The following is an 11,373-nucleotide window of genomic DNA, read 5'->3' on the forward strand; positions in this document are numbered from 1 at the left end:
AATTATGACTTCAATCTTTAAAAATGATTTCTTCAATTTCTTGGTCACATATTTACCCACCGCTCTTTTTTACAATTTGTGTAGAAAGGAAATTTCCTCAATTTCATATTATCATCAACAAATTAAGCAGTATTTTAATGCTCCAATTGCTACTGATGTGGTGGTTGATGATCCAAATTAGTTCGTCAATATAAGAATATTATTTCAAGGTGAAGAATATGAATTTTTAGGGTGCGAGTAACTATTTTGATCCATTAATTTTCTAGTTGAGTAATCATCTTCAATACGAGTTTAGCCAAAGTATCATTTTTTTTTTCATACACAACGATGTATTTTAGCAATGTTTGTATCCTAAAAGAATACGTCACTTAACCGTCCATAAGCCAATAAAATATATTTCTTGATTTGTTTAATTAGAGTGACATACTTGCATCGCAATTTCTGCTTTTGTGATCATTTCTTGTTTTTGGTCATTGATTTTTTTTTTTTAATTTATTAGGAGTAGCCACAATTTGGTTGGTGTGGTTTTAGTGTAAAACTGAAATTTATTTCAGTTTAGTTCGGAGCAGTTTGGGGTAAGAACCGTAATTTTTGTTTGGTTCGGTTTCAAACAATTTTGGTTTCGGCTTGTGCCTCACTTGTAGCAAGTCACTACTTTGGTTTTGATTTCATGCAATTCAACAAAAAAGTTTTGGTGTGTTTCTTTGTTTTTCTCTTAGCGGGTTTTGGCTCCGTCCCTCCGCTTGTATTCTTTTATTTTCACTTTCTTTATTTAATAAATTCAGAGATAGGGGACCCCCGGGGGGGGTGTGGTGGGGGAGAGGGGGGGTTCATTTTTTCAGGGAGTTAGCCATTTCTAATCGCTCTGAGTAGGAATGAAGTAGCCTACTTGTAGTTGATGACTAATCCTAGTGTATTGGTTCTTTCTTCCAACATTGTATGGGTTTAGAGAGTAAGGTTTCTACTTTTGTAGTCTGACAACCAAGTCTTATGCGTAGCTCGACTCGCCAAATCCATTATCATTCTTTCGGAAAAAAAAAAAGTCGCTACTTTGAAATTTTGAATCATCCAACCCTTTTCCTGTCCTTTTTTGGACACTTATTCTTTGAAGGTTTAGGAGGCCATTGAGCTTGTGAACTGGCTTGAGAAGATATATGAACTTGAGAATGCAATATTTGGAAAGACCCTAGACATTGTGAAAGCAAAAGCAATTGATGAGAAGTCATGGACTCTTGTGAACTAAAAGCTTGAGATTGTCTTGGAGAAGTAAGAAAGGTGATGCTTGAATTCGAATTGGTCAACTCTACACAATACTAAAACATAAAAATATAACTTCCATTAGTTGTTATAAACTTTAAAAAGTCCAAAATTATTTTTTTATATAGATGTTCGATTCAATTTCTGTTCGATTTTAGATTATTAGTAGTCGTCTGATATTGTTCAGTTCGGTTTGAGTTTTGGTTTTGGTTTTTAGCTCAAGTGCCCATCCTAGAATTTCTCTCAATAGAAGAAAAAAGAAAGAGTTCAAAGAAAACACGGAAGTTCAAAGTCGGAAAGCTTCTTATTATTTCTAGAAATAAAATAATGTATTAGCTTTTAAAAGAAGTGTTATTATCACTCTTAAAATTTTATTTTACACTATTTACAAATGTATTTTTCTTTCAAATTTTAAAATATCAATAATAATTTCCGCTTTTAATGCAGTTAAAAAGACAGGTAAAGTGATGTAGATGTGCCTTCCCTTTTGGGGAAGGTGGGAGAGAGAAATTGGAGTGGAAGCAAGGAAACCCAGAAATACCAAGCCGTGTGGGTCCCAAACAAAGACAACCAATCCCGAGCATTCTACAAATTCTCTCTCTTTTCTAAAAAAGTCCCAATTCAAATCTTTTATCCCGAGCCTTATAAACCCATCTTCCTCCTCTGCCTCTCCTCACAAAAGTCCTCTGTCCTAGCTCCCCTGCTTCTTCTTCTTCTGCCACCCAAGAACTTCATATCCGCACGCAAACAATACACCCTACACTTCGTCGGCGCGGATATTCGTTACTTGCCGTCCCCTGCTCGCTCTCTTTGTTGATTTCAAGTTTCTGGATTCAGATAATTCAGATGGGTTCTTCAAGGATCTGCGCTTTCGGCATCCGATTCTGTTTTTTGTTCGATCGGATCGGCTATTGAAATCGAAACCGAGACTCCAAAATTCAATCTTTATTATTATTTTTTGTTTATTTATTCCATAGGCCAAAACTTTCATCTGGGTACTTTAATTTTCATCTCTTCTGTTTTTTCTGATTTGAATTCTCGAATCATCGGATTCGATTTTCCCTTTTTCTTGCGTGACCCATCTCAATTTGTTTCTTGAATTTCCTATATTTGAGAGTTTCAAAGAGAAAGCGAGCAGGTAAAGCAAGCAAGCGAGCAACAATGTCTTCACCAAAAAAGAGTGGTAAGTCTAAGATGGAAACAAGCGGAGAATGGGAGGTGAACAAAGACAAGGAGCTTGATTTTTCCTTCGAGAGGCCGCCATGGAAGCCCGGTTTTAGTGAGGCTTCAACGGCGTCGAATAGGCCTCTCAAGAAAGTCAAGAGCCCTGAAAGGCAAGACCCAATTCAAGCTTCACCTTCTTTAGCTCATCATCAAACACCTTCGCCAATCATCGCTCCCCATCCATCTTCTTCCTCTTCAAAAATAGTTTTTCCTTTTTCTTTCGACGGGTCTCAACAGCCTATGATGCAATTCCCCCACCCGTTCAACCCCACAAATTTGCCTATGTTTCCCTCACCAATTCAACAGCAACAGAACCAAAATCCGCAGCAAATGATTTCTTTTGAATCCCACCAGCAGCAGCAGCAGGGGATGAGTTATCCATCGCCTTTTGTCGGAGAGTCGGTGAGTTGGCAGCAGCACCAGAAAATGCTTCAGCATTGGAGTGACGCTTTGAATTTGAGTCCAAGAGGGAGGGTGATGATGATGAACAGGTTGGGACCAGATGGCAGGCCAATGTTTCGACCCCTGGCAATGCCTTATAATACTACAAAACTTTACAGGGGAGTGAGGCAACGGCATTGGGGCAAATGGGTAGCTGAAATCCGCCTTCCTCGAAACAGGACTCGCCTCTGGCTTGGCACCTTTGACACAGCTGAAGATGCTGCCATGGCTTACGACCGCGAGGCCTTCAAGTTGAGAGGAGAGAATGCCAGGCTCAATTTCCCTGAGCTTTTTCTCAATAAAGACAAATCAGATGTTTCAGTTTCATCAGCTCCAAGTTCAGCCACTATTTCGCCTCCAAGGCATGAAGGTTCAAAACCAACCAGGCACCGCAAGCAACCTCAAAAAATCAAGGGAAGCGCTTCGAATATAGAGGCAATGCCGCCGCCACCAATTCCACACACCCAAGAAGAGAATAGTACTGACAATGATTCGGGACTGGAGTCAAGCGAGGCTAAAGCGATTGACGAAGTTGAGGCGAATACGGATGGTGCTGGAGGAGGGAGTTCACAGCAAAAGGAAATTGTTTGGGGGGATATGGCAGAAGATTGGCTTAATGCAATTCCTGCAGGTTGGGGTCCAGGTAGTCCTGTGTGGGATGATTTGGACACCAACAACAGTCTTTTGCTGCAATCAGATCTCCCTTTTACCAATCCAAATCAGCAGGACTATAACATTAACATTAATCCTCAACAAGCGATTCAGAATTCAGGTTCGGGTTCGGGATCTGGTTCCTCTTCTTCCTCTTCATATCCCATGAAGAACCTCTTTTGGAAGGACCAGGATTGAAAAGTTCATTTATTTTAAATTTGAGCTCTGCACTTCACACTCACACGGTCACACCTCTAGGTTGTAGAACTAGTTTTAGCCCATTTCCCTCCCTCATCATTTCTCACTCGTTCCATTTTTCCGGAACCCTGTCAGAAATTGCATTTCAAACTCCTCCGTTATGCTTCTTAGACATCAGTTTAGTCGTCATCGCCCCTCCTACTTTGTCATCACAGCTGGTTGCCGATTTTCAAAAAGCAACCTATGATCCTAGAAGCCTTGTGACTTTTTATTACAAGGGATCTTTGAAGCTTCAAGTTTCGTACCAATCTGCTGCACAAAGGCTGCTTTTTTTGTCTTGTTTTTTTTTCAGGCCTTTCAGCAGTGGTGGCAATCTGGTTCATGCTTTTATTTGGGCCATGCCTTAGTTTTTGTTGCTAGAGAGTAGAACTATAGTCAATTATCTTGTAAAGTAAATAATATAGTCTGCGTGGGTAGGAAGGGTCGCCGCTGTGTATTGTTCACGAGCATGATTTTAGTTTTCATTTTGGCTGTGTCGATGTAGTAGATTAGTAAGGGCTGGACCGCAGTAGAGAGAGACGGTTTTGTGATCTCCTTCTCAATCGGTCAAACCATCACGAGCTGTCGTCTTTCAGCTCCTGGGATGGAAAAGCCAAATTATATATAGGATTTGTACATTTTGGATGTGATCATCCTTTGTCATATTACGTATTTGTAGATGTATCTCCTTTATGCATTATTATCGTGTGTGAGCCTTCAGTTTCTACTGCTTCTCTTGATTTATCTTGTTCTTTCTCTGTTTATTTTTAGTAATAAGTTTCTTGTCATTGAGAATGCAATGTTATCGTGTGTGAGCCTTCAGTTTCTACTGCTTCTCTTAATTTATCTTGTTCTTTCTCTGTTTATTTTTAGTATTGAGTTTCTTGCCATTGAGAATGCATGTGTGTGCAGGCTTCAAAAAGAAATGTGTGGATGAGTGCTGGTAATCTTTTAACTTGACAATGTCAACACACTAGAAATATTAGTTTAAAATTCAAAGTGGAGTTTCCTCAACAAAATATAAGTAAACCAAATTAAAAAAAAAAAAAAAAAAAAAAAAACATTCGAATTCTAGTGAATTAAGACTATGAATAATAGATTTGTATGGTAAATATGATAGCTGATGAAGTTCTATTAAATGATTGAAAATGTTTTTAGAAAAAAAAAATTGTATTCCAAAAATACTCAAAGTATTTTTTTGGAAGAAGCAGCAGTTTTTTCCAATTAGCAACCGGACAAGACATTGTGGCACTAGCTTGCATCTATCTTTTTCTACCCACAAGCAGCTACTTTTGGATTTTCTCCTCCATTTCACCCAAATTCATCACTTTAGTCATATTTCTTCATCCAACTTCCCTCCTCAATTTCTTGACGCCACATCGCTAAGGCCCACCTACCAACAAGGAAACTTAGGTAAGAACTAAGAACACCTCACAGAGTTTATATACCACATACACCTAAATTAAAATTCTGAATTCGCCACTACTAATGACACAACTAGCAAGGATCTGTCCCAAAATTTCCTTAAAACTCCTCCTTTGCAATGAATGTGACCAATTCTTCCTTTCAAAAAAGAATAGGGCCTACTCTTCACCAACACCGTTTTTCAATTAAATGACAATAATTTTTATTGAAAATCCGCAGAAGGACAAGAGGACCACATAACCACAAAGACTTTTTAAAGTACTTTGAAGTACCCAACAACACTCTACGTATATTAACCGTTAATTTTTTGTTTAAAAAAAATATACAAATCAAAACCTAACAGTTAAAAATCAAAACAATACTTTATAGCACCCAAATTTTTTGCATAATTGCAGATGCACTTGATATTTTGGGAGTTCGTCTAACATTTTAACTTTAAGCACAATGAACAAAAGGACCTAGTCACCACCCGCACCTGCACGATGGTCGTCCAATCACCTACCTAATTTATTTCGAATACATTTGTAACTTTCAGCTTTTATTCAAAAAAAATTTGATATGTTTTAGATTTGGATTTTTAGTCGTTGAATCTTCTCATTGGATCCTTATCGAAAATTGGAGGACAAAATGTATAAGACATCTCATAACATTTCATTGACTTTTTTATTAATTCGTAATTTGAATGGGATAAGTTGAATTGAGGAATAATTGAAATGAGGAAGAGTGGGAATCAATTTCTTATTAAAGTTGTTCACGAAAGCATGATAACGAATGAAATTAATTTTATATAAGGTGTTTACTATTTTTTTTTTTAACAAATGATATTATTTACATTAAGAAAGTGAGAGAGTAAGTTAAGCTTTACAATTATCTTGTCATACTAATGTGGTTCAATTTCGCATTTGGTGAGAATTGAATATAAAACATCTCACTTACAAATAAAAAAAATATTACTAAATCGTAATACTAAATGACTAATGATTAATTTGAATGAACACCAAAATAAGCCGATTGATAAAAATATTAGAAAACTCCATAAAAAATAATAAAAAAATGTTAGAAAATGAAGAGCACTTTCGACATTAATTATTTTGATGGTTTTGATAGGAGTGACTGAGTGAACGATGGTGAGAGGTGGGGCCGGTCGTCGCCGTCCCATGAGATGAATCAAAATTTCTTACTTGTGACGGCACGATAACGATCAAGTAGTGACAAAAAACATGATTTAATTACAAATCATAGAGCTATTTCCCTATTTAAATCAATGATTTAGGTTCAAGTTATCGGATCTAAGGATTCCGTTGAAATTTAATCTAACGGTTACAAATAGGAAGTCATACTAAAAGTTATAATAATTGTAACCGCTAGATTAAATTTCAACGGGTCGGATCAATTGATTTGTAAGCTCAAAATTCTTAGATCCAGAAAGGATCTGAATCCCAAGTTACCCTTAAATTAATATGAAGAATTCAAAATATCCGAAATAGTGGTGAGCCTGAGCCAGAGCCAGCCATAACCTAAATATTTTAATTTAATTATGTCACAGGGACTGCTACAAGATAATGATGATTATGTTGCCCATGAGTTGTGTAGCTTACATATGTCTTTGAAACTTTTTAATTCCAAAATTATGCACTTCTCCAAATGTTTTTGGAAGATCGACAAAGACAGAGAATTGAATTAAGATCTAGGAAACATTTTGAAAACAAAATTAAGTGTTGACACTTTAAAATTTTCTTCGTGCTTTTCTCATAAGTGAAATTTTTTTAGCTAAATATAATATGTCTGAAGTGCCAATGATAAGTTTCTTGCACCATCTCTCTTCTCATGCATCCCAAAGGAAAACTCTACAACTTTTTCTCCTCCAACAATCGGCCCCTTGATATGGCTTCGGGTCAGCAGTAGACTCCTTTTCTATGTTTTTTTTTTTTCTTTCTCTTTCATGCCTTATCCAGGGCCTCCCCCTTGGAAAGCGATCATCTCCGGATCCCTTTCACCAAATCCTCTCAATCCATCAATTCAAGTCATTGAAATTTGATCTAACGGCTAAAGTTATTATAACATTTAAAAGGGTCCCTGTTTGTAGTCGTTGAATCAAATTTCAAGGGCTCGGATTAATGGATTGAGAGGATTTGGTGGAACGGATCCGGAGATGATCTTTTTCCCTCCCCCTTCCCCATGTCTTCACTTTATGTTTTGGAGCAACCCTCCATAGTTTAATAGAGCTCCATCCCAAGACCTCCTCTACATTCTCTTTCTGATTTTATATCTTATGGTGGGTCGAAGCACCTTCTTCCGTTATGTTAACGCTCAAAATTTATAGGTTAAAAACTAAAACAATTAACCCTCGATCAGCTCGGGAGCAGCTGATTGCTTCACCGATGCAAGGTTGGTCAGTGTGTATTGTCAAGGAAAATTATGGGTTATGGTTATTTGGGACAATGCTTTAAACTATTAGTAGATTACCAAAGTTTAGTGGGAGATCCAACATTGTATAATTGTGTACGTTAAGATCAATTATGGGTTATAGTTGTTTGGGACAATGCTTTAAACTATTAATATATGAACTAGAATATTTCTCTAAAGTTATTCAGGACAATACTTTTAATTTTTAGAGTTCATTTCACGTCTTTGAGTTTGCGAGTATTACATGTATTACTTTGTCAACATGGACTCGTCCTTGTTGAAGGAAAAAATGTTTGTAGTTTCTCAAGCATGTGTACAACTTAATGGCATGAAATTTTGGTATCCAACTTGATTACCTTTACATGATAGACTTTAGCATAAAATTAAAGATTAATGGTAGCAAGTGATTAAGTTCAGTAGTTCTTCATATAAAACTAGTGATTCTAAAGATATAATCATTAAGTTATATATTTAACTGCACATCTTTTCTGTAATAACCGCCTTATAGTGATAAAATTGATTTAGTCCTAACTTTATGACTACATAGGATGTTTATTTTTTATTTTTTTAAGGGAGATAATTGGTGACAAGTTACGATTATCCATCTCTTCCGGGAGCTGGAAAGACTCACAGAAGTATTTCAGCCTCCTCTGACTACAAGTCTGGTTTCCACAGCTTCCTTCCGCCGCTAGTTAATCTAAAATTGTTAAATACAAAAGGGACGTTAGGCCAAGTTTTGTTGGTGGTCCATGTGGTGAAAACAAAATTAATTAATTAAACACATGTGGTTAAAATTGCCATTTCAAATAATCAACTTAGGAGCTATACATGGGTGTTTGGACCCAATTTTGCACCATCGATCCTAGCAATCGAGGCAGTTGAGTGAGCAGAATTCTAGACCAATGGTTGAGATGATTTTAATTATTATGGAGGGATAATATTGTGTTTTAATCATAGTATTTATCTTTTAGTAATATATTGAATTATTTCAACTTAGTGTTGCCTAATTCCCCAATTGATTGGAATAATGATGAAATATGGGGAATATGGATGTGCATTAAGGCACGGCATCAGATAACAGCATGCAAAGATATTGGGGATATGTTTTGCATTTGTGGTATTGTTTTGGCCCCGTGAGTCATGCATCATTAGGTCTCCTGTGCAAAGTGGTATTTGATGGAAGATGGCATCTCAAGTGAGTAGCTGATATTGCTATTAAATTGCAATTCACTTTGCATGCATGGTTGCACCTGGACAAATGTCGTGGGAAAAAAAAAAGAAAAAAAGAAGCTTTATAGTTTGCATTAGGAGTCTTGGCTATGAGTGACGGCTTAATAGGATAAAGCAGAAATGGATCCTCTCTAAGGCAACCCCTCGGGATCCTCCTGACCAGTGTTAGTGGGCCGTTGGATTTTTATCCAACGGCTTTAAACAGGAAGGCCCTCTAAAAGTTATAATAATTGTAGCCGTTGGATAAAAATCCAATGGCCCATTAACACTGGTCAGGAGGATCTCACGGGGTTGCCTCGGAGAGGATCCATTTCCGGATAAAGCAAGGCTACTAATGGAGTTTTGATGATGAGATAAGAAGCCTAGGTGGGCTAGGCTTCCGATGTGATGTGATAAGCCTAGATAGGCTTTTATTTTGTTTAAAAAGTCAGCCATCTAGAAGATTGGCTATGCCATGAATTAGTCTTTGATTCTAATAGTTTGACTTTCAGTTGGTTTCTACGAAATTATCAAGTTGTGCCAAGCAAAAAAGTATGGATGTTATAAATACAAAGTTGCAGGCAACATTTAAAGCCCCTTAAAATCAACACATAAATTGCCCTACGCAAATCTTTTCAACAACCTTTGAGATTTTTTCCTCTTTCCCTTTCTTCCGGCCAACACATCTTCAGTTTGGATAAACAGTACTATGAAGGCAATTGGTGACATCTTCAGTTTGGATAAACAGCACTGGAGCCGTAGAATCAGCCGACCGAGGAGCATCTTCAGTTTGGATAAACAATACTGCTTCGAGACCTACTGGTTATTTATCCAAGTCTCTGTCAAGAAAGATTTTTTAGTCCTTATTGGTAAAGATCATCTTGAAGAATTCAAAATATCTGAAATAGTGGTGAGCCTGAGCCAAAGCCAGCCATAACCTAAATATTTTAATTTAATTATGTCACAGGGATTGCTACAAGATAATGATGATTATGTTGCCCATGAGTGTGTAGCTTACATATGTCTTTGAAACTTTTTTATTCCAAAATTATGTACTTCTCCAAATGTTATTGGAAGATCGACAATGACAGAGAATTGAATTAAGATTTAGGAAACTTTTTGAAAACAAAACTAATTGTTGACACTTTAAAATTTTCTTCGTGCTTTTCTCATAAGTGAAATTTTTAGCTAAATATAATATGTTTGAAGTGCCAATGATAAGTTTCTTACCCCGTCTCTCTTCTCATGCATCCCAAAGGAAAACTCTACAACTTTTTCTCCTCCAACAGTCGGCCCCTAGATATGGCTTCGACTTAACAGTAGACTCCTTTTCTACGTTTTTTTTTTCTTTCTCTTTCATGCCTTATCCAGGGCCTCCCCATTGGAAAGCGATCCTCTTCGAATCCCTTCCACCAAATCCTCTCAATCCATCAATCCAAGTTCTTGAAATTTGATCCAACGGCTAAAGTTATTATAACATTTAAAGGGGGCCATGTTTGTAACCGTTTAATCAAATTTCAAGGGCTCGGATTAATGGATTGAGAGGATTTGGTGGAATGGATCCGGAAATGATCTTTTTTCCCTCCCCCTTCCCCATATCTTCACCTTATGTTTTGGAGCAACCCTCCATAGTTTAATAGAGCTCCATCCCAAGTCCTCCTCTACATTCTCTTTCTGAGTTTATATCTTATGGTGGGTCGAAGCACCTTCTTCCGTTATGTTAACGCTCAAAATTTATAGGTTGAAAACTAAAACAATTAACCCTCGATCGGCTCGAGAGTAGATGATTGCTTCACCGATGCAAGGTTGGTCAATGTGTATTGTCAAGGAAAATTATGGGTTATGGTTATTTGGGACAATGCTTTAAACTATTAATAGATTACTAAAGTTTAGTGGGACATCCAACATTGTATAATTATGTACGTTAAGATCAATTATGGGTTATGGTTGTTTGGGACAATGCTTTAAAGTATTAATATATGAACTAGAATATTTCTCTAAAGTTATTCAGGACAATACTTTTAATTTTTAGAGTTCATTTCATGTCTTTGAGTTTGCAAGTATTACACATAATACTTTGTCAACATGGACTCGTCTTTGTTGAAGGAAAAAATGTTTGTAGTTTCTCAAGCATGTGTACAACTTAATGGCATGGAATTTTGGTATCCAACTTGATTACCTTTACATGATAGACTTTAGCATAAAATTAAAGAGTAATGTAGCAAGTGATTTCTTCTTATAAAACTACTGATTCTAAAGATATAATAATATGGGGAAGACAAAATTGTTTCAAACAGAAAGAGCAAGATTAGGTGTATCTCAGTTTCTAACGTTAAATACCGAAAATTGGAATGCTCCACCACTATTATTGTTTTTCGTATTAGTATGACCTTCATTAAGTTATATTTAAATGCACATCTGTTTTGTAATAACCGCCTTACAGTGATAAAATTGATTTAGTCCTAACTTTATGACTATATAGGATTTTTTTTTTCTTTTTTTCGGGGGGAGGCCAAGTTTTGT

At 36.6% G+C, this 11,373-nt stretch overlaps 1 protein-coding gene across 1 annotated transcript; it reads left to right on the top strand.

Annotated features, from left to right (window-relative positions):
- The first annotated feature begins 1,890 nt into the window (after positions 1-1,890).
- On the top strand, positions 1,891-4,639 carry LOC125479076 (ethylene-responsive transcription factor ERF053-like). The gene has a single exon (XM_048588099.1). The coding sequence runs from the start codon at positions 2,419-2,421 to the stop codon at positions 3,769-3,771; it is 1,353 nt and encodes a 450-aa protein (XP_048444056.1). The 5' UTR covers positions 1,891-2,418; the 3' UTR covers positions 3,772-4,639.
- The last annotated feature ends 6,734 nt before the right edge of the window (positions 4,640-11,373 follow it).

This window comes from the organism of the source record quoted next, unplaced genomic scaffold (genome assembly GCF_019419815.1).
Source record: "Pyrus x bretschneideri cultivar Hongxiangsu unplaced genomic scaffold, Pyrus_bretschneideri_v1 Contig270, whole genome shotgun sequence".
NCBI classification, from domain to species: domain Eukaryota; kingdom Viridiplantae; phylum Streptophyta; class Magnoliopsida; order Rosales; family Rosaceae; genus Pyrus; species Pyrus x bretschneideri.